The 27,190-nt window shown below is 46.4% G+C and overlaps 3 protein-coding genes across 9 annotated transcripts in view; 1 reads left to right on the forward strand and 2 right to left on the reverse strand.

Moving 5' to 3' along the window:
- On the reverse strand, positions 1-19,263 carry SNCG (synuclein gamma). Of its 2 annotated transcripts, XR_013952938.1 has the most exons (6): positions 15,598-17,479; positions 14,653-14,694; positions 13,595-13,722; positions 6,132-6,209; positions 1,825-5,524; positions 1-1,049 (listed from the first exon to the last, which is right to left on the reverse strand). XR_013952938.1 is itself a non-coding variant. In XM_080597900.1 (5 exons), the coding sequence occupies exons 1-5, from the start codon at positions 19,049-19,051 to the stop codon at positions 5,504-5,506; spliced, it is 390 nt and encodes a 129-aa protein (XP_080454026.1). In that variant the 5' UTR covers positions 19,052-19,263; the 3' UTR covers positions 4,468-5,503. The 2 variants fall into 2 exon arrangements, 1 of the variants encoding a protein (XP_080454026.1); XM_080597900.1 differs by lacking the exons at positions 1-1,049; positions 15,598-17,479 and adding an exon at positions 18,931-19,263 and having other exon boundaries at positions 4,468-5,524.
- The window catches only part of LOC308197446 (uncharacterized protein), a 19,736-nt gene continuing 11,587 nt past the window's right edge, over positions 19,042-27,190 (reverse strand). The window contains exons 2-5 of one of the 3 annotated variants that reach the window (XM_080597897.1): positions 23,143-23,285; positions 21,937-22,029; positions 19,377-19,437; positions 19,042-19,293 (exon numbers count right to left, since the gene is read on the reverse strand). In XM_080597897.1, coding sequence (XP_080454023.1) covers positions 19,065-19,293; positions 19,377-19,437; positions 21,937-22,029; positions 23,143-23,285 — 526 coding nt within the window. In that variant the 3' untranslated portion in view covers positions 19,042-19,064. Of the gene's footprint in view, positions 19,613-21,936; positions 22,030-23,142; positions 23,286-27,190 lie in introns of all 3 variants that reach the window. The other 2 variants (XM_080597899.1, XM_080597898.1) reach the window with 2 other exon arrangements.
- The window catches only part of MMRN2 (multimerin 2), a 26,443-nt gene continuing 24,688 nt past the window's right edge, over positions 25,436-27,190 (forward strand). For 2 of the 4 annotated variants that reach the window (XM_080597893.1, XM_080597892.1), the window contains exon 1: positions 25,437-26,747. In XM_080597893.1, the coding sequence (XP_080454019.1) occupies positions 26,464-26,747 (284 nt within the window). In that variant the 5' untranslated portion in view covers positions 25,437-26,463. Of the gene's footprint in view, positions 26,748-27,190 lie in introns of all 4 variants that reach the window. The other 2 variants (XM_080597894.1, XM_080597891.1) reach the window with 2 other exon arrangements.

The raw sequence follows: 27,190 nt of genomic DNA on the forward strand, positions 1-27,190 counted from the left end.
TAACCATATGGCTTTAAATTAATTCCTGCAGGATACAGGTCACCTGACATACATTTCACTGAGCATCTCCCCATGCATGTTCATGCTGGGCTTGCTGTAGATCTCTTGTGAGTGTCCTGGAAGTATCGAGCCCACGAGGTGTGGGTGGCCACCACCAGCCCCCCCAGCACCAGCAGTTCAGTGTGCTCGTGGTGCCCTGGGGAACACTCAAAGTGCTGTCTCTGCTTTGGTAGGAGTTAAGCTATCCTGAACATCTGGGTGAGCTTTTTCAGTAACTTGGCCTCCTCATTAATCCCAGTCTTTGCTTTGACTCTACTGTATGCTTTTTGATAGTCTGCGACTGTTGTCAGAGATGATCCATCCCTCACCTGATGGACCTGACCTGCAAGTACTGTGGGATTGTTCATTTTGCTATTGTCAGCTCTCAACTGTGCTGTCTCAGGAAAATAAAATCTAGGGGTGGGACAAGGTACTATGAAGTATTTTGAAAGCTGAATGCCAACACCCTGCGGCCTCTGTGCTCTCAGTCTCTTAATTTCTCCATGGTATTGACCCACTGCTCCAGCCTCTAAGTACATCTACAGCTTTTTACTCCTCTTCCTCCCACGGATTACCTCTTTCTCAATGGGTTTCCTGGTCTTGGGTTGCATCATTCTGAGTGTCCTAAGGTCAAATCGAACCGCCCACAGGTGGAAAATTGGTTTGGACTTTTGCCCCATTTAGTCCCTAGTATTTGCTGAGACTGCAGACACTCTGGTTAACACCAGCTGTGGCACCACGTTGTGCAGGCACAGCCACACGCTGAGGTTCCCCTAACACTTCAGGCTATTCTAAAAGTTACTCTATGTGGGTGCATCACTTACTGATGCATCACTTCCAGCTGAGATGTGGAAAAACATCGCTACTGATGACAGCACAGCTGCTCTCCTTCAGTGTGCAACCTGTCCCACCAAGACGCTCCTTGCCTGGCTCCTCAGACTTCTTCTCTGTATCTACACCTTCTCAGTCTGATGCCTCAACAGTGCCTTTGATCAGCAGCAGGTTATTTCCTTTCAGGGGGAAGAAAAGCAAACAAACACTGATTCCTTAAGCTCTAGGAGGGCTCCACAAGCCATGGCTCTGCCTGGAGCTAGTTGGCACCTTTGAACATGCAGCCCAACTAGCTTTGAGACACTCTGAAAGCCAAACATAAGGCACTGCAGGGAAACCTGGAATTATTCTGATTTCCTTTGTGTTCCCACCTCCACCACAGCAGGACACATCTCTGAATATATCACCCTCACATATATCAGTAACACAGCCTTTCTGGTGGCATTACCTGAGAGGTGTGAGAGGTACTTAACGACAGCTAGAGCTCATGTTTTACACATGAAAATAGCCAAACAGGGTTAATTAAGTGGAAAGTGTTGACATGTATTTGTTGGTTTTTTCTTGTTGTTGTTCAATTATACTTTTATATATTTATATTTTATATACAATTATACCAGGGATGGTGTTTATAGATATATGGAGTTTCCAACAGTAAGGTAAATACAATGATGTGTCAGGGCTGAAAAGTCTTGCACAAATCACTCCTGAAGCTAACAAAGTATGTGACAGTCAACATCTGCATTTGCTAGAAGAGCCTGGCACTAGAATGGCCAGGACATGATGATTACCTTAAGAAACAGAACTGTTTGCTGACAAAAAAAGATGTAATTATGCTAAGTCAAGTGTTACTCATTTAAAAGATCAAGCTAAAGCTGTTCTAATTAAACTAAATTAGCCTTCCAGTTCAAATGTAGAAATTCAACTGGGAGAAAAGTAGGTCTGACTGAGTCTTACCTTGCAGGGGTAGTAATGTCCCCCAGAAATCCCCAGTCAGGTCTGCTTCAGACTTGAGATTAAAATAAGGCCAGTATGTATGGACTGCTCCTTTAACTCCTGGATTGTCAGGCAATTTATGGTATCATGATATCCTCCACCTTGAGTATTTTGGGAAAAAAAAAAATAAGTAAAAAAGGAAAAAAAGTCTGGTCTGATTATAAGAGTTAAAAATATAAGAAAGGCTGGACTACCACCTTGAGGTCTGGCACAAGGCTGCAGAAGAGAGAACTGGTCCTGCTCTCCCAGGACTGGTGAGGAGCTGAGCTGGGCTCGAAGCCGAGGTGAGGACCATGGGATGGCCGTGGATATTTTCTAGATACATGGAGAGGAAGAAGAGCCACAGGTCTTTGAGCTGAATTTCAGGGCATGCATTCTCTAGACATGAAAACTGGGCTTTCTGGTGAAGTGTGGCTTTAAGAAGTCTATTATTACCTGATTTGCATTTAAATTAGCAAGCACAGGTTAAGGCATTCATGAGAGACCTGCTGCTTTCTTACCTGCACGCCAGGCAAACCTCTTCAGAAACCCAGGCCTGCATGCTCTTCAGCCCTTGGCTAAAGCCTGGTTGTGGGGGGCTCTCAAGGACCAGGACCTGCGTCAGAACAAACCACTTGATCAAGCCTAACTCTGGTTTTACATTGAAAGTAAGTTCTGCTGTTACAAGGGGGAAATAAATAAATAAATAAATAAATCAGCCTTTTGTTGGTCATTTGTATGGTAAAGCTGAACCTCCATGGAGCAGCAGCCGTTCCTGCCTCGTGGGACCACCGAGCTCCAGGCAAAAGCAGCAGGGTTGGAAGCTGGCCTTGCCATGCCACAGCAGGATTGAATTAACATTTTTTGTGAGAGCGGTGCCATGCTGACAAGGTCCATCTAAATAATTCACAGCATGAGATGTGCAGAAGAACCTCGTGGTCTCCCAGCTCACGGCCCATCAGCAGAAGACTGCTTTTGGCCTGTTCATCTCCATCAGCGCTCACCTAGGGCGGTGAGGTGGCTGGCGTTTCCCTCAGGCTCCACCATGGGATGTTGTCTGACGCTCTCCTCCACGCTCACGCTTTTCAGTTTCTTTCCATCACCTGTAGTTATGTCTGTGTGAACACCCATTAAAAGCACCGATATCCTTCCTACACGGTAAACCAAATAGGTGCATACAACAAAGCTTAATGAAATGATTAGGAGACAAGCCCTTGGCTCTTTCATGCAGACCCTTCTCCCTTAGGGGAGGCACATTTCCAGCTCCCTCACCTCTGTCAAGGCCGCTGGGGCTGTGCCCTCCGCTCTCCTCACCCAGGCTGGGGCCAGCCCGAGGCAGCTGCAGGGAGGAAGAGAAGGCTGCTGAGCCCACGCGTGGGCAGGGTGACGCAGGTGCTGCGGCAGGAGGAAAGGGCACGGCCTGACCTCCTGCCTGAGGGCTGGCGATCGCCTCGTGCAAGGCCCATGAACGGCCCTGGCAGCTCCAAGCACGGCTGGGATAGAGCAGGAGCAGGCAGGGGCCGAACCCACCCAGCCTGCCCAGGAAACTGCCCACTGGTGGGAGCAGAAGCAGAGCTTTGGGAAGCATTCAGGTATTTATGCAGTAGCCGGGCAGTGTTTTTAGGACTATGATTCAAGATACAGATGTGTAAACATCAGTTAAATCATTTCCTTCCCACAGGAAAAGCAATGCTACAGCGTCCACAAGTGGCGTGCTGCAAGCCTCTCCCACAGGCAGTTACAGACCTCGCTGCTGCAGAGCAGTGCCTCTGCACCCCTCGCTTTGCAATTCCAATTCTCCCTTTTAAGCTGTTCTGAACCAGGGCAAAGCCTGCAAGAGACAACAGGCGTTCGGGGAGTGGCTTCCTCCTTGCTTTGAATTACAATTTGGCTAGGCTGATGCATGCCTCTACCTTCCCCATGTGCTGGAGCTAGCAAGGGCACTCAGCTCCACCTTCCTTCTGTCTGGCAGAACATTTTTTTGCATCACTGTAAAGCAAAGCTTCGGAGCAGGGGGTCTGTTTTCCTGCCTCTCTCCAGTGAGCACTAAGAATAGCTGCTAGCCTCCCACTGCTAGGCATGAGCATCATGACCCCTTACACCCTCTTACCTTGTCCTTAGCTTTTGTTATTTTAATTGGCGAATTCTGTAGATGTTTTGCAGGGCATCAGAAAAGAGTGTGCACATGTTGGATATAAAGCCCTTTGAGGGACGTTGTTATCTCTGCTAGTGCTTTTTTGTTCCCTGCCCTTGTAGATAGAGATCAAACATCCGTCAGGATGGAAATCTGCCACACTCTGCAAGGCAGAGTTTTATAGATAGCATTAATTAGTGAGAGGGGCTGGTATCTCACTTGCTACACCCTTTCATGCTACAGCTAGTCTCTCCTGCAATGCCTTCAGTAGTTATCATTATGCACCTTAATGAAGGTCAACAGTCTGATTTTGAAGCAGCCTAAATCTCTACAGGTTACACTGCTTTCTCTTGACTCCAGGGATGCTCTACCTGTTGGTGAATAAAAGATAACACTTTTAGATCCATACATATTGATGTGTTTTAAAAATATTCGTCAATATTTACAGTAATAAATTTGTAACATTTTTCAGTTCTCCGCACTTGTGAATGCAGGAGGTCTCTACTGCCCTCACCCACCAGCTTATCTGTGAACTGCCTGGCTGTGGCAACTGATAGCAGCCCACATGTTCTCATCACACTAATAATTCTCTGACATCTACTAACAGACTCATTTCACAGTAGTCCCGCCCGCCTGTACCAGCAGTAACACACTTTAGATCTCACAGGCTTGTGTCTGTCACGTTTTTTTAATCACACACTGGCTGTTCGCTGCACCCAGAAGACAGCAGGATAGGGTTTTCAAGCTCTGGTGTGCACAGGGTAAACAGCAACGAACAAATGCCATCTAAGCTCAAGATGACTTTCACATTCCTTTATAAAGCATCCTTTTTCCCAAATCCCCTCATGTACAATCTCTTAAACACAAGGGTATTCTTAAAAAGCATGAAGTCTGTATTTAACTTTATTTACTTAAAAGGTTAAAGTCTTTATTTTTCAACCCTGAGAGACTGAAAGCTGGCCTATCTACGCTGCTGACTTCAGAAATACAAGTTGTCACTATTCCCCATCATTTATGTCATGATCTAAGGCCCTCATGGCCTGGAAATGCTTGTATTTTGGTGGCACACTTGCACAGGAAGAGATCCTCATTTTGGAAGTACTGACATGTAAACTGTGCAAATAAAACCAACAAAATTTTTTTCAAACACTTTTTTATTAGTTTAAAAAAAAATAATAATCCACAATACCTAGAGATCCCAAGTGCCAGTGCAGGTGGACATGGGCCATGGATCAGTGAGCCCCACCAAAACAAACCAGAGCACCAGAACACGCAAAGCTGGGGGTCAGGAAGCCACAAAAGACATGGAGGGGAGGGGGATCACCCCTGGTCAAGTGTCACACTTTCCTTACAATCGGGAGCCTGACTTACATTGTACAGTAAGGTTGGTTTATGAGGCAAATGAAAGACAACAGTGCTGAATGCAGTTAGTCTGTGGATAGCAGGACTTCCTTGTTGCAGTGTCAGCTAGTATTTCCATGTATGCTCTTGGGATTCCCTCTTTTGAGCTAGAAGTAACTCAGTTGATTAATTGCCTTCATTTTCACCCTGTGAGAGAAGTAAGAGGAGAACAGTTACATATTTTCACATGGAAAACATAAACTTTGGGGCAACCAGGGGTCTTTGGACTGAAGTTGGCAGGGAAATGCCACTCGGGGAGTGTTTGTCCATCTTGTGCAACAAGAGCTCTACTGCCCTCGTTCAAGAGCTGGAACTGACCCCAAAACTGATGTTTGGCTTTAAAAGGGCATTGCAGCTAGAGTAGGGGAAAAAAATATTAAAGTCTGGTTGAGACCAGAAAAAAGCTATTCTGTGTGATGATAAAACTATAGGAAAACGTTAGCTATTATATGTGTGTTTACATTCCAAAATAAGCCAAAATCAAGCAGCGGTTAATAATCTGTCAAATCTGTTACTCATGGCGACCTCTTGGTCCTTAAAAAGGAAGCGGCAAAACAACCTCTGAGCTCAGCTCTCATCCAATAACTCATTAATAGGGGAACACCAATGGGCTTCACGTGCAGCAGATCCACGATCACCACCATATAGAAAGCAGAACCCTCCTGGGGAAAAACACCACCACGGAGGACAACCAGGTGCAGCCTCGAGCTGGGGAGGCTGCAGGGAAGCCAGACTGGGGCATCCATCTCCTTACCTCTCCGCTGCCTTCTGCGCTCCCAGCTGTGGCCGCCTCTCCCGCGGCCCCCGGCTGCTGTGGCGGGGCCAGCTCCTCCTGCCAAGCCACGAAGGAGAAGTTTGGTCTCAGCAGCACAAGCACAGACATCGCCCTCAGCTCGGGCTGGCTGCCTGAGCAGGCTGCACAAAGTGGGTCTGAATGGTTCACACGTGAGTAAAATGCTACAGCGTGGGGTACATGTTGCTCTGAATCCATTGTTTGTATAGCTTAGTAGAGAGGAGGCCTATGAAAAAGCAATTTGATTTCTTGCAGCCTGCCTTAGGTTTGCTTTATATGGGAAATCAGTTCTCTTCCTTAAGTTTTCTTTTGTGTCACTGAGATCGAAGACAATTTTGACCCTTTCCATTTGAAGAAACTTGGGAGAAACAAACTTACCCGGAGTAAGATCATGCTCAGCCTTTTCCCACATTATCCCATTTACCCTAAGCACTGGTTGCACAGACTATAACTAATTTTATATAGAAGCATTGTGGTGGTATTAATGTCACTCCTCAGATAAAGTTTCATTATCAAAGGACAAGCTTTCCTTTATGTTTGAAATCCAAGCATTTTCATAAGCACTTTTTTTAGCCACTTCCCCACATTTTTCAGCTACCTTCCTATTCGAAGAAAAAGAAAAAAAAATGTATAATTACCAGGCAATTACTTTTAAAGTGATTTTTACCACATGAGAAGAAAAGTCATAAATCCTGAACATGGTGGATGTGCACAGCAGATGCACAGAGAGCAGAGATGCACTTTTATGCAATTGGCATAGGTCATCGGCAAGAGCAGGAGGAAGCAGAAATAACAGGACCTCTATGGAACAGACCCACGTCCCTAGGGAACAAATTAAAAAGCTTCCCTGGAGTCTGTCTGTGAGTGCTTTCCTGCTTTTTAGGACTGTATCTGGAAGAAAATGCTATTAGGTACCCTTCACTTCTACATGTGTCCTTATCTTCCTGTCCCATCACAACTGCTCTTGTCAGTGGGAACCAACACTGCTGCTTTTAGTACTGAATTAGGAAAGAAGATGTGATATGAAATTAAAAGGGGAAAAAAAAGCACATATTTCACAATTACATGAGTAGTAGGTAGATCCCTTGAAAATTTAAGCTGGAAATTGGACTTCACGTTCATTGTTAGCAGGAAGGGGAGCTGGGAAATGGCAGCACTGCGGTGTGCTTGTCCTGCTATAGGCTGCCGGCTCTCCTTGAAAGCCCCTGTAAGAGATCAATCCACCTGGAAAGACAATTGCCAAGTACCAGTGGCAGCCCAGAAATCATTTCCGCTGCAGCTTCGGGAATTCATTTCACCCACCTCCTGAGATCCGACTTGTTTGTTTGTAAATAGAGGCTTGCAATGGGGGTGGCTCCATATGATGAGCGCAGTGGGATTTTTTCCCCAAGAAATGTACTCTTAGTTTGTATTGCATTGCTGGCTGAGATGATTATTGTCAGCATCAGTCTGGCCTGCACTAAATGAGCCCAGGCACTCCAAAAATATTAAATTTGTGCACGTGATGGAGATCTATAACCCAACATATCAGGGAGCTGAGGCTGCTGGGGTCACTTAGCCATAGCCCTTCCTAAACAGGTCAAGTCCAGCCTCAGGATCCAGACCGTGGCTTTAAACACTTCACATGCATATAAGGCTACGTGACAAGGGCTTATAACTTCACAGCACATGTCAAGCCAAAGCACGACAGGCAGTCTGCTCAGCTGAACGCCAGGTCGGAGGACAGACCCACGGACAGCCGGATCCCTCCCTCAGGACCCTGCTCAGCACGCAGCATCTGAGTGAGGGGCGCGCTGCCGATGCCCCGTTCAGCCACTGTGCTGCCTGTTGCATCCCTTACGTTGTGCTCTCTGCCAAGACTGAGTTACAAAGGGTAGGAGTGACTCACCCCTCTATTTATAGAAAGGGAAGCAACCATGCTTTTTGAGAGCTTTCCTAAGCAGTGGCGGCAGGAACCAGCACAATCACAGGATGAAGAGGTGTCAGTCTGTGTTAAGGATTTCTCCTCGCAGCCTTTTTCTCACACACTCCCCACCCTGCCCAGAATAGCCAGCATGAGAGGAGGACCGGCTGCATTCTTCAGCTGGGTGTTAGCTGGCCGGGATTTCGGTGACTAGCTGGTAAAACAGTACGTACAGGGGGCCACGTGGTGTAAGGGGCTTCGCTACGGATGAGGAGCCAGAGATTCACAGGTACCAACCCCAGCTATAACAGCAACTCGCAGTGTGATGCTGGGCAAGAAAGCAGGGGTGAAAATCCAGCTTCTCGTGAAGGACAAAAAGAGCTTTGACATTGCTGTCAGCGTTCATCCTCTAATTAAGAAGAATAAAATGTTCTAAGGGAAAGGCATGTTGCAACCATGACGTAACCTGTTAAATGTTTCTCCTGTTCTTAAATGACATGCATATAATTCTTTTTTTCCTCAGAAATATATTGTCTTAGAAAAATTATTTTAAATGGGGAAAAAAAAAAAGAAACTTATTGCGATTGTTGTAGGCTGTTCTCTACTTTTTGGGGGGCAAGTGTTGAATTGCTTTGGCTAGAGTAGAGAGACAGTGGTTTAACATAATAGTTGAATGAAACAAAATGTTAGGATTCATTACAAGAATACTACACAAGATTTTATATATGGATGCATACAGCATATATACACTATAGTAGATTCTTGTTTATAATCTCTCTCAAAGGTTATGAAACATGGTTATCTGTTCAGATATCACTCATGAAAAACCAGAAAAATTAGGACCTGCCATTTCTAAAAGCTCCTGCACAATTGCATAGAGCATACTATCTATAGGCTTCTGGGTTTGGATATTTTAATACGTTCTGTAGAAACAGATTTTAGAAATTCACAGGTTTTGCGAAGAAATTAATTACAACTTGATTCTCTGTTTCTGGATTTCTCTATAGAATAGATTTCTGTCCATCTATATTGATTTCTCTGTTTTACAGGTTCTGTGAAATTCCTTTCTTCAGCTCACACTTTGAGCTGTATGCTTCCCTGTTCATACATGAAATTGAATTTATATGTTTATTCATATTATGCTTTAGGCATTTTTTTTAACAGCCCCGCATATTATGAGATAAATAGGGAGATAATCCTGATAAAGTTAATCTAACAGAGAAAGCAGGCAGACTCTAAATGATGGATGCTGAAATATGATGTACGAAACACACAAATTCACCGGCAAGCAAGATTATTTAATATAAATAATTATTATTATTTTAAAGCTGTAAAACCACAGAGGTGCACTGGCAACCTACCCTGCCACAAATCCAACAGCCAGCCACAGGACATCAATGGCATGAGGCAGGGAACGGCTCGGCCCCTTGCAGCAGTGGAGCACCTCATGTGCTGGAGCACAAGTAATGCTGTGGGGCAGCCTTACCGAGCCCCCAGGAGCCTGTGGAGGGGCTGCGGGGGGCTGAGCACAGTGGGACGATGCTGACAGCCCTGTCTGAGGGTCTCCCCGCCGCCAAAGCCAGCGCGGCCTGCCCCCTGGCACTGTGGGCATGCAGGTGGCTGCGCAGGCCCAGGTGAACCCTCGGGACGGTGCGGTTTTCATCCTCCTCACAGCCAGGCTGTTGAAGGGTTTCCTGGGGCTGCTTATACAAATAATACATTTTTTTATTGTATTTAAAATATTATCTGGCAGGATGGTCAGGGCACAGCCTTTAGGCAGGAACATGCGTGCCAAGCCTTGTGGAGTTCAAAGCCTCACCGGTGCTACTGACCCCCTGTTCTGCACAGGACAGGCGTGCAACGCCTGGGTGCACAGGAGAGAACAAGAGCACAGGCTGCATGCAGAGCAGCCCCGTCAGCTTCTGCTTTTAATTCCTCGGGTGCAACCGTCTTCACATGAGCAGAATTAAGTACACATACACCAACTGCTCCTATCCAAAGCGCAGTGGTTATGAAAGCTGCAGGCTCGGGCATGGCACACGTGCACCAGACCCAGCCCAGGGAGGAACAACAGGAGCCACGAAAACACCCAGTGCTTGCACATAACTGACACCTGCCAAAATTGCCCGTGGAGCGAGAGGGAAAATGATCAAAACCAATTTAGCATGGCAGAGCTACAAGGTGACAACTAAACCATATGAAAATTGACAGGACAAATAGATGTAAAGGGAAGATTGAGGTGGAAGGAGAACGGTGGGGAAGCATTAGCAGCTGGGGAAATTCCCCTCATCCCCAGGGACATTTGGTGTGCGTGTGTGAGCCTGTGTGTTTAGGCACACGTACTCGCTCCCAGCCACACGGCGTCTGCAATGCAGCAAACTTTGTGCTGTGTCATGCAGACAAACAATTAATCCTCTTCTCAGACAGGAATATTTACTGGGTGGTTATCTCACTGAAATCCCTCACTGTCTACTGCAGGGACCAAGATGGGTGCAGAGCCACAGACAAAACCCGTTATTGATGGGTCTTATTCCTTTGCAAATCAGAAAAATACATGGAGCGTTTATAATCTTTTAACTTACATATATTTTTAAAAACTCCTCACAAACTGTTGGTCCTTTCATGTACTCAGTTAGCAGTGACCAGGGCACCAACAAAGCCCTACCACGCCGTGCCAATGCCACCAGGCTGCTCTCACCAGGGGCCTGGCCACCCTGCGAGGGTGCCTTGGGCACGTGTCCTCCTGTCCTGCTGGGAGCAGCGGGGGCTTGTCCAGCTGCGTGCCAGCCACCCCACGTCTGTACAGGTCTCAGCACTGGCCCCAGAGCTGGGTTCTTCCAAGCCTACGTGCTCCCATAAACCAAACTCGCCATTTATTGCACCCATGCTGCTCAAAGACCCCGTGGCGGCAGCCCAGAGCAAAATGTAATGCTGAATCTCTCTTCCTTGCTCGTAGGTGTCAGTCACTGGCACCAGCTGTCAAACGCGCAGATTAAATGTCCACAAGCCACCCGTAATCGATACAAATACCGGGAACGCGCCTCCTCGGCCACCCGACTCCTGCAGCACTGCTCACTGCCCCCCACCTACCCACGCGGACCCCTCACCCAGAGCAGCCTCGCCATAAAGCCAGCAGGGAGCTATGCTGGGGGCAGCTGAAGACAGAAGCAAGACTTCAGCAACTGCTCTGTGCAGTAGAAAAGAAGGACCAGCTGGGCATGGAGAAGTCTCAAGACGGGACACAACAGCTATCCCAAACTTCAGGGCTGAAACACTTGCCTATAATCTCAGGATTGCAAGGTTTTCACAGTACGTATTCAATTTTTAAACATCTAACTGCTATCCCTTTTCTAATCTTTAATGGGTCTCTCAAATGCATTACAGTGCCCAGTGCTGGTACTGGCAGCCTCTGCCTGTATTTCCATTAGCAAATTGAGCAGCACAGTAGACACAGGCCTGGAGAGAAAGCAGCTGGTGCGAGAGCCCAGCACAGCCCTTTTCCTCCTTCCAGGCCTCACCTCTGAGCAGCTCTGGCCCCATGGCCATCAGCCCACTTGCAGCCCGGACACGCTCGGGGTGTATTCAGAGCCCGGGTGCCCTGCTGGCACAGCTGAAGTAGGGTGAGTGAGGACGATCGGCACTCCTAATCCAAGTCGAACTACAGCACCAGAGTAGATGAACCCCTCTCTTTCACAGAAAACAACGTTTTTTCCCTGAATTTATTTCTCCTGTGACTTGTTTGCTTTGCTTTCCCCCCCCGTTTTCATTCTGCTGCCCACCTCTGCTATTTGGCATGACACCGTGATATTGTATCAAAAGCAGTTTCCTGGCTCCCTCCTGTATGTTGCCCTTTAGCATGACACATCCCACATTTTTTTCCTCTTGATCAGCCCCCATTTTAACTCTAAGCAGGCGGGTATCGACAGAAGGTGCCAAAATGACAGTTCAGAAGCCTAATCCTGTGGAAAACTTGTCTATTGCTGCTCAGCCCTGGCCAGACGTGCAGGCAGCTCAGGTCTGCACGACAGACCTACGCCATCAGCAAATTCTTACCTCTCCTGGGCCAACCAACCCTGTGTTTGGTCACTCAAAAGGTACAAGAGGTTGCCCATTCCTGCATATGGGGGGATGATATGTTTGCACTCCTGCAGCCTAGCTGCCAGTCCCTGGAGCAAAAGAGATTAACCTTATACCAAGGGCTTAGTAGATCTTCTCTATCTGCCCTTTTGCATGTTCGCAGGACATTTTGCATCACTTGTAGCTGCTTTTCTCCTCTTTTGTTAGGCTATTCTCTCAGGATTTACGTGGTGTGTAAAGGCCCCATTTCACATCACAATGTGTTTACTGTCAGGTCAGGAAATTCATCAGCCAACCGTCTGAACAATTAAACCAAATTTGGCCAGCTTTGCTTTGCTTTGATTCTGGGTTTGGGTGTTTTGTGACTAATCTGGCTCACGTCACTATCAATGCTATTGACTGTAGCTCTGAAAAGAGGGGAAAAACAACCAGGCTTACCAAAGCGCTGCCAGCCTGGTGGCTCCTGAGCAGCCTCATGTGCAAATGGCTGCTGCTCACTACCCCATGGGGAAAGTGCCCGGTCTGACGATCAACTTGGCCTCTACTTAAGGAGCTGTTCTGCTCCTTCACATGCCCCTCAATCCTCATGCTTGAACTAGCTCAGTTTGTCAAAGTAGATTTGAGGACAGAAGATGCCTTGTTTGAATATGGCTTATCTGATGCACACTTGGGGTCCCACAGTCTGTATCAGCAAGTGCCTAGCTATTGTTAAAACAAGTACAAAACAGAGCACAAGGGCAATGCTCCCTGCTGTCTGGAGCCGTGCAGCTTTGTCAGAATCGCTGCTGCTGGCTGAGCCCCCAGCCCCTGCCCAGGCAGGCACTGGGGGCATTGTCCACCCGATGCAAAGCCAGCTGCCATGAGGGCACTGGGGGGCTGCGAGAGGACCATCCAGTTCCCCTTCCTTCCTCTGCCAGCACATCCCAGAGCTTTGGCTCCTGCTGGGCTTTCCACCACAGCCTGGTCATATTTCTGCTCAAGTACCTCAAAAAACAGTCCTTTACAGCACCAAGAAATAGGGAACCAGGCTTTTAATGGTAGTGTCCACTGCCAGGACAAGAGGCTAGGGGCAGAAGCACATTACCATGCCCCTCTGAACACAAGAAAGAACTTATACTGTGAGGATGGTCAAACACTGGTACAAGTGGCCCAGAGAGGTTGTGGAGTCTCCATCTGTGAAGATAATCGACGCCTGACAGGACACAGTCCTGGACTACTTGCTCTTATCCTGCTCTCACTGACCTTACGGGACTCAGACTAGATGATCTCAAGAGGGCCCTTGCAAACTAAACAATTCTGTGATTGTATATTAAGTATTTTGTAATAATATGAAGCATTATTTAATAACAAATATTGTTGAAAACCTTTCATTAAATAAGTGAAACCTTCAACTGCAAACATTTGCAAATATTTTAAGCAAAATCCAAAGACGACACAAACATACCTTTTTTACAACTCCTGTAGTGGCCACAATGGTCTCTGCTCCTTCTACTGTCTTGTTCGCCACTGTGTTCACACTGGCTACTACGGCTTCTCCCACCACGTTGGCCTGCTCCTTGGTCTTCTCAGCAACTGGGATTTCAACAACAGCAGAAAGTCAACAAGTGAGGCGCAAAGGCTGCCAAATTAGCTGGGACATTAAAATGGTTGCATTAAGGTAAGGGAAGGAATCAGTCCTACTGCAGACCTTATTTGGATTTTTTTTTGTTTTAAACTATTATTATTTTATTATTTTATTTTTTTAATAGGAGAGCACATCAGAATATAAAGCATATATGTGAGGGCTTCGTCTCACCCAAAATGCTTCTCAGGGGAACGCAGGCGCTGAAGCCTGTCAGTCTTCATGGGTAATTGGGGACTGAAAAAATCATTGTAAGATACTTAGAGATAACTGAGCAAATAAAGTATTTTGGATTTCAGACTGTGTATGACCTCTCTCCGGCTACCTTCTATTTGTCTGTTCTGTTTAATGTAATGCAGCTGGGTGGAAAACAGTAAGTCAGTCAGGAAATTCTCCACAGAAGGGATCCATTCACCTCTCTTCAAGGCAGTCCAGACCATTCACTGCCTCAGAGCTTGTGGCTCCCGGAAAGGTCCCTGCGGGCCACTGACAGGCCACTGCACCTGGCATGAGTCCCACAGAGCAGGGCCATACCCCAGCAGGAGCTGAAGCAGGCACAGCCCCCTGCAGGCCACGCAGCACACTTGCCTTTGTAAAACGTTGAAACTCCTGTGAATCAGCTGAGTCGGCCAAGTAACATTTGTTTAATGTGCTGTGTTGTTTTTTTTTTTGACCTGCTCTGCCGATTAAATATTTTCTCCCATCCATGTGCACTGTAAATGCCAGACCCTGAACCCTGGCTCCTGGCAAGCACTATCCATTCATCAAATGGAAGGTCACGCAGATCAGTGGTGTTCCCCAGAGACCTTGCGTTTGGCCTTATCTAGGGCTACAACAACCCATTACAGATTTCCACATCTCCCCCAGGGCTGTGCGCTTACCTGAGGTCACGCTTTGCACTACGCCTTCCTTGGTTTTGGTACCTGTGAAAGGAAACAAGTGGTCTGTCAGTGTTATCTAGTGAAGAACCCTCTGGTGTCTGGACGTGGGTGGCTTGGCTTTTTGGCCTTACGAGGCATGGTGGGGAGCCGTGGTGCTGTTGGTGGCTCGCACAGCCTGCAGAAGGGGTTGGCTTCCTTGCCCAGCGAAGCCAGGGGGTACCTTAGTGCAGGCAGTTGGGTAACTTCAACCGCCCATGGGCTGGAGATGCCCAGACTTGAGAAATCTTGATTCTAACAAGATTAAGTATGAAAAAACTGTCCCTGGCGTGCTTCCAAATGAACAGAACAGTTGAGTGGAGGTAAGTCAATGTTAGGCTAAAAGTCAAAACAAACATGTACTAAGTGACCTGGTAAAATCTCGCTTATTTCACTCTTTCAAATGGAATTACGCCCATGACTCTCTCTTGCCTTTCAGCAGGGTATTGGGCTGCAGTGGTCATTTGAAACTTCATCCTATACTCTTAATAGACAGTCTGGAGAAACTCGAGGCTGACTTTACAACACACTGCATACCTACCGACTGGATTCCCACTTCAGTGCCTCGGACCAGGCGGTAAGTGCCTGCTCGTAGCAATAAGCAGAATGCAGATGTTTGTATATACAATTATAAATACACACCATATATATGCTTATCTCGCTGTTCTCAAGGCAGAAAAGCTAACAGGATGTGAGGCATTCAGCTTACAACAGAAGAAGCCCTTGAGGAATAATTAACCTCCACAGCTTTCCTCCAGGCATGAAATGACCTGCTGTACGTCCCTTCTGCTTGCGCACCGCAGCACGTATGTTATGTGGAATCACGCAGTGGATGGGCAGCCTCCCCGCCCCCAACAACTAGGTGTCATTTCACAGTAGGGAAAAAACACTCCAAAACGAAAAAAGTACCAAATCTCTCTGTTGGAAGTTGAATAAGCACACACCAAAATGTTCCACTGGCTCCATTGTGCTGCCTTTTGTAAGTCATCTGTACCTATGGAGGCTCCTTTCAAGTTTTCCATACCAATACAACAAAAAGGTTTTTATGGCCAGGTTTCAAAGTGATAGAAATACAGAGTAAGTCAGACCTTTAACTCCAGCAGTACTGGAGCAACCCCGGGTGTGGTGGGAGAAGTCGGCCACACCTCGTTCCCATTAACAGCCTGAAAAGCAAAACAGGTGCAGGGCCCTGATAACAACAGCCCAGGCCCAGTTTTCCCCTGCCTGCCTGATATAATGTTATGTATTATTGAATGTAATTCTCAATTGTTGATGTATTTTGGTGGCTGCAGTGGTTGCCTGGGGTAGAACAAAGCTGTCCTGCTACAATGTGCCCTGAACATTTCACTCCACCCTCCCAAACCGCGTTAAAACTGAAGGGATGAAACGCTCACTTCGTGCTTGTTACTGCTGCAGACTGCATCTAGTAACGATGCAGATGGTATGCGTGCACTGCTGTGAACTGGATTTTAAAATGATGCGTATGAGAGACAAGTGTGCGCAGAAGCACAGCAGCGAGCAGAGCAGCTGCACGTCGCATTTATGCCATGAACATGAGCTCCTGGACGGGCTGGGTGCACTGAAATCGGTTCAGATGCTGCTCCATTCCCCAGTCCTCTCGGGGCCGTTCCAGCCAGCTCCAGCCACACACGGCCACAGCACAGACGTGACTTACAGACCTTCTCGCATCAGACACGGATGTCCAAGCTTAGTCCTTTTTCAGTCAAAGAACAGCACTGAGGTAAACCGAGTACTTAATTTGCTGTCCTGGCCTCAGCTTTGCATTAAACATACCAAGACAAGAGCTGTACTTCTGTACATTTATTTACCCGGCTCTTGATTTAAGGGCAGGTGGCACTGTTTGTGATACAGAGACACAAGCAGAGGAAAACCACCCGACACACGAGAAAGAGCAGCAGGAGGTGCTGCTGCCTGCAGCCCGGGGGGAGCCGGCCGCGCCCCGTGACTCAGCCTCCAGCTCCTCATGCAGGCCGACCTTCCGCCGCGCGCCCTTGCCAGTGCCCACAGCTGTTGAATCAGAAAGCGATCACCTGATGCTCAAGCTCATTTCACTCCTTAGTCCTTGCCCGGGGCTGGTGTACACGGAATTAAGTGTTCATGCATCCTGCCCCTTCTGCAGGAGGAGCATCCGAGTGCTGCGAGTCATCCTTCGGCGCTCTGTGCTGCAAGCGCGCAGGGCCGGGCCTGGGGTTCTGCCACGTGTGTGACTGAGAGGGGCTCTGGCAAAGCAGAAGTGCTTCTGAATGCCAATATTAAATTGTGTTAACGACTGTATAGTCATTCCTCTGATACAGCTTCGCATTGTCTCCACGAATTACCTTTAGCATCACTTATCCCCCGTTTAACCCAACCCAGGCAGTGGCTGACCGAACCGCCCGTGTGCATCGTTCATGTGAGACCCCCATTGATGCCCGGGCAGCTGCCACGGGGGGGAGGACAGAGTTTTGGCAGGGGCCGGATTTCTCCCACTGCATCTCACTCAGGGGTGCACGGGCTGGGGCCAAGGCTGTGTGGCTCGGGGACAGCAGAAGTGGCAGCACAGCGCCCATGGGTATCCCACAGCGAGTGTTTTGTTCTGGTGGCTCTGTCAGAACCTGCTGGGACAGGGCTCTGCCTGGGAAGAGCAGCGCAGGTCTCCGATTCACACTTTGTGAGGCACAGGGTGAGACAAGGCGGAGTGCACAGCACACTCATCGCTCCTTTTAATGGCTATACCTGGCCTCTGCCTTCTCTGCTCATTTATAAACCAGATCTGTGAGCTAATCAGCATCTGGCCTTTGCTTCTCATGTCCATGAAGGACCAAGTGTTGTTCAGTGCATGACAGGGCAGAACTGGTGGTATACAAAAGAAAAACAAACCTCTTCATCCTTACTTGATCCTCATTCAGTGATTTTAAGGCTTTTAGAAAATATTATTGAAGAGGCTGGAATCTCACGAGCAGACTTCATACTTTGCTCCACAGCTGTGTGAAAATGGAAAACAGGTCGGAGTATGGAGACATAAAACACTACCAAAAGGAGATGCAAGGAATTATGTATAAAAATTCAGAAGAATCCTTTCTGACATTGCTCAGACCAGGGAGCAGCAGAAGCAATAGGGATGCCACAGTCTGACACCCAGATGTGACATTTCACAGGCTGGTGTTTCAATTACTGTGGTTGGTTTAATTATTTACAGGGATGCTGTTTACTTTTCTTCTTGCAAGTCAGATTCAAACTGAAATGCGAACCGTTATGCGTGTTAATTTACAGCATACCAATAGCTGAGTGTTTAGAAATTTGGGATAAAGACATTATCAGATCTGCTGCACTTAAAATTAGTATTTCATTTCTAATTTATACGTGTATATATATATGTATAGCTACTGTCAATATAGCTGTTTTAAATACAGTAGCTAGATACAGCTGTGGATATTGCAGCATGACAGCAGGAAGAGTCTGCATGTAAACTTTCCTATTAAAAAAAAAAATATCTCCCATATCCAGCAGATATAAAAGCTGAACAAGGTGCAGCAATCGGCACCAGGGTAATCAGTCTTGGGAACTGAGGCCTTTGCAGCTTTTATAGCACCTGTATTATCTGGCCACCCAGCCATGAAATCGCATGCACTAGCTAGTGCAGGTACTGGGTCCCAGGGGTGACCTTGAGCTGGGAGGTTTAATCGAGAGATTTCTGGGCAGGGCAGAGGACGCAGAGCCTTTCCTTTGTGCACAGTGAGTTAGGGTGTCTCTCATAAAGTGAGATGAACGTGCACACAGGGAACAAAACAGGTCGGCGAATAAGGGAAGGATTTCAGGACAGAAGGGTACACTTCCCCAGCTACTGACACTGCCGGTGGCCCTCAGGGACCAGTCAGCGTGCAGCAGGAGGTGCAGCAGGGATCGCGGTGCGCAGAGGTTGAACAACGCCCTGCAAGCCCCAGCCAGCAGCCCCAGCACGCACCCGCCACCCAGGCACACGCTGCTCAGCACCATGCCAGTGCTGCCTCCCCTGAGGCAGTGGCAGTTTCTATGCCTAATTGACAGTTGGGGAAACTGAGGCACGGGATGGACGCGGTACCCCAGGCTTATACAGCTCTGTGCCAGGGTTGTGGACATCAACCAGACCTCCTGATGTTCACTCCTAAGCTCCAGCCACAGAATAATTTCCCCAGACTTTCTCAGAGACAATCTACATGGCAGTTCATGCTCAAATGTGGATAAAAAGCAGTTCTCTCTTACCTACATACATCACACCTTCTTTAGTCTTCTCTGCAGCCTCTGTCACTCCCTGCTTGGTCTTTTCTGCAGCAGCCACCACACCTTCTTTAGCAATGGAGAAACCTTTCTTAAAGACATCCATCCTTTTTGCTTGTTCAGGTACCACCTGGACGATCTGAGTGAGGGGCAGCAGCAAGCAGCACCTCGAGAGGGAGACTGCAGTCTGCAACCCTGCCCTTGCTGGATGCTCGCTTTCCCTGCCAGTCTCTGTCTTTGCTCTTATTCCTCTGCTGGATGAGGACAGTGTGGCAAACCTCGCAGCCTTTGCTGGCTCTTATTGATGAAGTGCACTGCGGAGTAGCCAATGCCTGTGAACAGCTGATACTGAAATATTAATGATATGGATCTGCTTGGTAAGATATAAGGAGGGAGGGGGAGAGGAGGACAGAGGTACGTAAGGGACTTACTGGAAATTTTCCAGATAGCTAAAGCTTTTAAAATACACTGCAGTGTTCTCACTCAACGATGCTGTCAAGCGAAGAGGGAGAGGTTTTAGCTAAAGAGCTGAGATCCTGAAAGTGCCTCTGCCAGGGGCTGCAAGCACAAGCTCTCATGGGTTCCCAGGAGGTGGAAAGCATGTAAAGTGTTCGCAACAAACCCAACAAGGTCAGGTCTCTTGGTCTAGCCATTACCAGAACCCATCCTGCACAAAACAGTAACAAGAACATTACTTCTAGTAAGCACAGACAGAAAAGGGGAACCAGCTAAAGGCTGGTGCCAAAGGACAGGGGGCTGGAAGTCCCATGAGCCACATCTGTAATGTTTGATGCTGGTCCCCCAAGGCACTGAGTATAAATGATGGTTTTTGCTTGTCTGCATGTCCCATTACAATGGTTTTCTTCTAAAAAACCCGGTGGCTGTTGGGGGAAATCCTGTTTCCTCTTTGTTTCTCGGAGTGGCCCTAGGCAGAGCTTGGCCAAGCCGCTGCAGAAGCAGCCTCAATGGGAGGATTGGTGGAGGCAACCTTGCAGCCTGTACCCCCCAAAATCCCCCCATACTCAAGGCCTCACCAGCAAAAAATATCAAAGCACACGATCGTTAATCACAGTTGGATATCCTAATGTGCTTAATAATTTAGCTTGATGATTTTTTTCTTTCTGAAATAGCCCCTAACTGGCCCAAATCAGCTTTCCTCTCACTAGCAAACTGACATTGAACAGAAGTGAGTGCAAAATCAAATGCTAGTACAACGAGGTACCATTTTGCTTCTGGTGCCATACCTAAAGCTGTGAAGCCCCGCTCTGTGCACACAAACCCTGGCCAGTTCTCGCTGCTTTCCCTCCCCAGGCAAATGGAGAAGGAACAACCAAGGCCCAGCACTGGGATGGGGGCAGCACACGGACAGAGCTCTGGCTGCTGAAGTCAGCACATTTCTTTAGCTTTTGGCAGTGCTGTCTTACTCCGTACTGAAACAACTGAAAGAAAGACTAGACTGCTGATCTGGAAAATAAGATACAGATTTCTTAGTCTTTTCCTTACCACTGGTTTTCCTTGCTGATAAAGCACAAATTCCAATTCAGATATAGAGGAGCTAAGTCTCTGACAGACTAAATAGACTAATAAACTTAACTGTTAATTCAAACAAACAAACAAACAAACAAAGCCCATGCCAGATTCAGGGGAACAGACCACAACTCAAAGTGCTCAACCCCAGGCTATTCCATGGGAACGTCTAGCCTGATAAGGCCGTGAGAAGTATATTTTGATTTTGCTAAGCTATTGTTCTGTCACTGGAACTCGTACAATTAAATGCTACATATTTGGCATTGTTATAGAAGTTAACAAATACATGAAATATCAACCTATCCTGCACTATCCAACATGAGTCATCACCAGACTGAATCAACCCACATTTGAGTGGGATACTCCTTTCCTGCCTTCTCCTCTCCTGATGACCTTCAGACAGAACTCACAAGAGGTATTTAAAACTCTCTGGATCACTCCCAAGACAGCAGGCAGCTTGCACGGGCATTGTTTTACCTTGAAACACTTTTATGAAAGCTCTGGACACAAGACAACATTGTAGGTGACCTATATAGGGCAAGCATCAATACCAGTTCCTGAACATTGGCCACCCCATGGCATTTGTACCCCCCTTCTACTCTAAGCCAAGGATTTAATCCTCATTTGTTGCCAGTCCTGCCTCAGGTGAACCTAACAGCAGGTTAATTTTGTGTCTGAAAAATTGTTCTCCCCTTGTAGTAGATAGAACAACTTAATCAGCAGCTAGAGAGGAGTTAGGAGTTCTTCCACAGGGCAGTTCAGAGAACCCAAGTTCCTATGTTGCACACCATCTGGTGGCAGCCTCTTTTTCCCTGTTACCTACTGGGGACATGGTGCAGAAGCCAGCTAAGACAGGCATTTCTGAGGCACCCGGGCTGCAGTGAGCTCCCAGTCTTTTCTACTTAGCTTCACGCATACCACTTTGTGAAGCTGTACCTCACAAAAGCTCAGCTGATCCGCATAATACCAAAAGAAAGCCCTGTTTTATCTCTGTAATGACAAACCATCAAGCTGCTATTCGTTTAAAGTCTGAATTTTGCTAAGTCAGGCTTGCCCACTGGAGTCTCTTGCTGTGTAACACCACCGCTCTTTCTTGACAGTCTCCGAAAGGTGCAGTTCCCACATCCCACATGCCTACAGCTCTCCCCAGGGGTAACGGCTAGTACCTGGAGGCCTGTGCAATGCACGGGCTCTCCCACTGACTCTGCAATACGTGCAAGACAGGTCTAACTCAAGTCTACTTATTCCCAAAAGCACAGACATAAAGGAAATCAAGGAATGCAAAGGAAATAAAGAAATAAAAAAAAAAAAGGAAAAAGGCTCCCGTCCTCTAGTGCCATTTTGTTTGTGACTATGACGGATTGAAATACAATTTTAATTAATTTTTCTTTCTTCCCTTGTTAGCTTTCCAAATTGTCACTCTACACACAACAGCTTAACCTCGTCCTTTAACAAGGAACTTACTCTGCAGACTGTCAGCTGACGAAGGCATCTCGCTGGGCGACAGGACTGGGATTTGGTCATATTCTACTGAAGTATTTTGAGCGTGTATGATGTCTGGAAGACAGGTATGGAAAGGAAAGACAGGCTGCTTTGTGGCTGGTACATATCCTTTGTTCAGGACGCTTTTGTATGGAGAACAATACTAACAGTAACAGGATCAAACCTTGCTCTAAACAAACAGAAATCCTCTCTCTCTCTCTCCCCATTTATGAATACTTCAAAATGCAGAAAGAACTGTCTCAGATCATTCATTTTCATGCTCTCAAGTAAACAAGCCGTTCTGCTCGACATCCTCCCGGCACACAGATGACAACTCCAACCCGGTACGGTACGTAGGTTTGCATAGCTAATGAGTAATTTCCTCTGCCAGGGAGCAACCAGAACAGCATGCGGCTGACAGAGGAGCCTTTTGCGAGGCACATGTGCAGGGCGCTGCCCGTACAGCACACGGCAGGCTTTAGGGGCTGCTCTCTGCTGCTGAACACCATCAATGGATTTGGAGCAGAATGATACATACACAGCAAGAATTCATCTTCCTCCCCTGAAGGGCAGATCGCTGAAAAACTGTTTTCCCAGCCCGGCTGCCTGCCTGAGGAAGAAGTCGCGCTCCTGCTGCTCCCCTGCACATGCAGGAGCCCAGCCGGGTGCACGCACGTGGGCCTGCACCAGCGGGCAGAGGATGAGACAGCATTTTCCAGACCTAAAAGCCAACGGCGAACGAGTAGCTGCCCCCTTGCTGTGCAGATATCAACAAAATTGTCCTAGTCCTCTTCGCAGACATCAAATGCATTCAATTATTCAGCCTGCTTCAGAGATTTGAAGCTGGGATAAACAAATCTGGAGCAACTCATGCTTGTTAAAATAAATCTAGCTTCTCTTGTTTTTTTAAACATTTTTCCCAAAGATTTTTTTCTCTTTTTAAACTCTTAGATTCTGAATTTAAGACCATAGTATTAATTTAAGAGCATTATGGAATTGCTCTAATATATTATAGCAGTGAATCTGGGAAGATACAAAAGAAACAAAAAATAGTCTGAATGTATTAATTGAAAAATTTCGATTCTAAGGGCTCTTTTTTTTCCAGAGAAGCTGCCTGGCATGGCCAGTGCATTTGCTTTCCAAGTGCACGCAAGCCATTTCTCAAGCACGCCGCTTGGCGCTGCTTACCTTGTGCTCTCCACCTCTTGTCCAACTCAGACGTGGGCTCGGACTCTGAGAAAGCAGATGGGGCCAAGATGAGAAACTGGATCGTACGTCTTCCACGGATCACCCAGAAGTCAGCACCGTTATTTGGCACCTTGGTTATGGAGCTACAAAACACATATCGAGTTCTCAGGGCAGACAACATGGAAAGGGGGTTAAGAGCTATGCTTAGCATAAACAGTTATAATTAACAGAAGGCAAGAGCAGTCATGACAGTTAATTGGCAAGGTCACAGGGCGCATGGATGAGCCTGGTGTAATGAGCATTATCAACTCCTTAAACACTGAAGACTGTTTGAAATAGTTCTCAGAAATACTGGGGAGAAAAGTATTTTCACGAATAAGGACACAGAAAAAAAGCCACTAATGACTGTGAACCAAGAAGGAAGAAACAGTATCTCACCTGTCAAATTTAGTTGCTAAAATAGAGAGCAAATTTGTTTTTCTCTAGCTGTTTTGAGAGCTGCTAGAAACTTCTGAGAAGTATCAGGGCAGATCCAAATGTCTCTGCACCACTATTACTATGTCACTTACTGACAGGCTTTCAAGTATACTTTTGGAGTAACATCTACTGCCAAATCATTTTCCAAATTAAATTTGAGATTTGATTTATCTCACCCATTTCTTCCATTCCAGCAGTGGTACACAGCTCTGTAAAATGCACCAAGTTTCCAGTCAGGTAAGTAATGGAATAGTGAATAGACATCTACTCATACTACTTGGTGCACGCTTGTCTTCCTCATCTAGTAGGTACCTCCTGGAGGAGACTGACCTCAGAAGGCAAAGAGCAAACTGTCATGGAAAATGACCTTATGTGTCTATTTTTCCCTGGTTGCCTGTTGAAGCAACTGCTCAAAAAATAAAGTAGTGATGTGTCATGCTCCTAAACAGGTACTCCTCATACCTGCTCCTCTGCAGATGTTAAACACAAAAACTTCATCTCAGTCCACTAATAAATTAGCTGTTATGAACCAACAGTATAAACTGAATACGTTATTCAGGGACCCTAAACCAGGACAGTTAATAATTAGACAGAAATCTTAACTAGTGTTGTTTGGTAACGAGAGTCCTTGGAATAATTCTCGCCTTCTGTATTCATATCAGCATCCTGTGCTATGCCCATCACGAGGAAAGAGACGTCAGTCCCTGGCATGCTCAATATTTTAGCGTCTTTCATAACCGGCACCCAAAAGTCATGTTAAATTATTAACTGGCAAATGGCTGAGCAATCTGTGCCTTCTGACTGCTGCACTGTGGGCAGCACCGCTGCAAAGACACACAGAGCAAGTCCCTGCACCTGCAGGAGGAGCAGATGTTTGAGCTGGGAGGATGGCAGAGCAACTTTGCCCCACTACTTGTGAGATACCACACCTAGGAAGAATAAAGATTTAATGGATGACTAAGTGGAAAGGTGTACGCTGAAAGACAAGACCAAAAGGGTTAGAAAGTAGGTCACAAATGGGATAACTTCATGATCTCCAGCACAAAATCACTCTTCTGCAAGCCATGATCATACAGCCATTCAGGTTTTAAGCCTGTTGTTTATTTTGCCTCATGCTTGTTTCAGTTCCTTCCCTACAAAGGGTCATCTCAGATAAACAAACACAATGCTTAGATCCAGTTCCTTATAAGAAAGTCACATTTGCATGTGAAACAAAGCACATAAAATAGTCACACATCAATGTTAACTCGTATTACAGCAGGATGTGCACAATTATGTAATAAAAGCAGCAGGAAGGAACAGAGGGAAGTTGCTTCTTTCAGTCTTAAGTCCAGAATCTGTGATTTCATCTCCCTGGAGGAGTGACTGCAACAGCAAGAGCAGGTTTTGTCCTTAGAAAGACTGAAATCTCTCCCTGCCTTCCCCCAAGACGCTGCTGTGCCCTCGCCCTGCGGTGTCACAGCCACCAGTCAGAAAGGGCATCTCCATGTTTCTAGGTTCTTCCATTACACATAAAAGAGGAGCAAGCAGGAGGAGAGGGCTCCAGATCTAACCCGTGATAAGGAGATGCAAGTCCACAGTCTTTAATAACAAGATTTTCTAAAAACCGAGCGAGATTTTATCCTCCTTTTTCATCTGACATGGGAATGACTCCAAAACCCCTTTACATTTAATACTCACAGGACAACCTGAGCTTTGGAATGCGCATCTCATCATTCAAACCAAGACATGATCCAGCAGTCCTGCACCAGAATCCCCACCTGCTTTGTCAGGGAGCATAATCCCCCTTTAATTTTATTCTTAAAAAATGACAGAGTGCATCATGCAGCAAGACAGGGAGGAAAGAAATACACTCTGCTTTACGATAGCAACCAAACCTAAAAGCAGCACCATAAAGTGAAGCAAGACCAGTTAAAAAAGCTACATCAATCTTCTACAGCCTTTTAAAAATTATTACTATTAGGATGAGGTGACAGATGTAGCTCCATAGAGGAGCTCTTGGCAAGTACTTTCTAGTAATATCAATTAAAAATGCACAAAGAAGAAAATTAGGCTTAAGATCTAAACATGACAACTCCCAAAAAATTCCTAAAAATATTCAATAATCTTGACCTCCCTGAAGGTCTACTTGAAAATCTTAAATTTTGGTGGGAATAGAAAAAGATTCACAGTTATTTTGCAAAGTCACACAAAAAATGGATGTCTGTAAGGTTTTTTTGTTTGGTTTTTGTTTGTTTGTTTTTTACTGTGAATTTACTCCAAGTACCTTAATGGCCCCAGTTTTTTGCACATACTGTAAGCATTCTGTCGCTAAAGCCAGGGTATTTCAGCCTTTACATTTGGGAAAAAAAATTGCAGATATTAGAGTAAGCAGATATTTTCTGGCACAGTAACAAGAGCCTGTTACACCACTCAATATTTTCTTTCCTTTCTTTTCTCTTCCTTTCCTTTAAAGCTAACATCCTTTTCCTGTGCCTGAGGGAGAAGGCAGTTGATAAAAGCTGAGTTCCTGTTCACAGATAAGTTTAGAAGGCAGTCAAACTCAGAAGTTCCTTGAATAAGTTATATTCCTACCACCTTTTTTTTTTTTTTCCTTTCCTCTGTCAGAGGCATTTGAGCCCCACACAGGAACCAGGCTCACATTGTTCGATGGCCATGGACATTTCCACAGTAGCTGGGAGGGTCGAAAGCTTTTTCCGCTCTTTGTTACAAATCTTTTTTTTTCCTTCCTTCTTCCAACTTTTCAGTTAAAGAATATTGCCAGGGCATTCCAGAATTAATTCAGGCTGCGCTTCAGAGACGATAACAAGAGACAGGTGTAACCAGGTAGGAAAAAAGCCCACAATGCTACTGAAGCTTTTGCTCATCTATCATGCCGTAGGAGTGGCAAAGTTGGTCAGGCACTCTGACCATCGTGGGCATCGTGAGGGTCCCATGCGCAGCTCAAAGCCACCAAATTACGAGACCTCTGCGTACCCCCAGAGGACTCCTCTCTCACGTGAGGAAGAAGGTTACTGGGAGGCAGAAGGGCGCAGGGAGGATGCAAGAGACTACCCTTCAAGCATCTCCTCCTCACATCAGGAAGAAAGAGAGGATTTTGAAGCTGCAAGCCCGCAGTCCCCAAATGGGTAAGTATCCAAATATGCATGTTTTACACGTAATAATAGTGGAACCATGTTCAATAAAGATATTCTGTTGATGAAGGATATTTTTTGGTAAAAGTTTCTCTTTAGAGCACACTAGATTTTAGGGAACAATCTATATCTAAACAGGAGGGGTTTAAATGTTTTATCTACAGGAAGATAAAATTTAATTGCTTGTGGAAGATGAAACCATAGAGGGGACTGACTCTTTCTCCTAGTCCAAGACAGCAGAATAGACTGAGGTGCTTGGACACACCTTGCATAGCAAAGCCATGGGGTCAGGGTTTTGCAGCTATTCTTGTAACATGACAAAAACAACCAAATCAAAACAACAACAACAACAAAAACCCACCACTGTTTCTGGCAAAGCAGAACTAGACAAACTTCATTTACTGCCTTTTTCTCTTCTCACCCCAATACGGACTTTT

This window comes from Anser brachyrhynchus, assembly GCF_964034855.1.
Source record: "Anser brachyrhynchus genome assembly, chromosome: 6".
NCBI classification, from domain to species: domain Eukaryota; kingdom Metazoa; phylum Chordata; class Aves; order Anseriformes; family Anatidae; genus Anser; species Anser brachyrhynchus.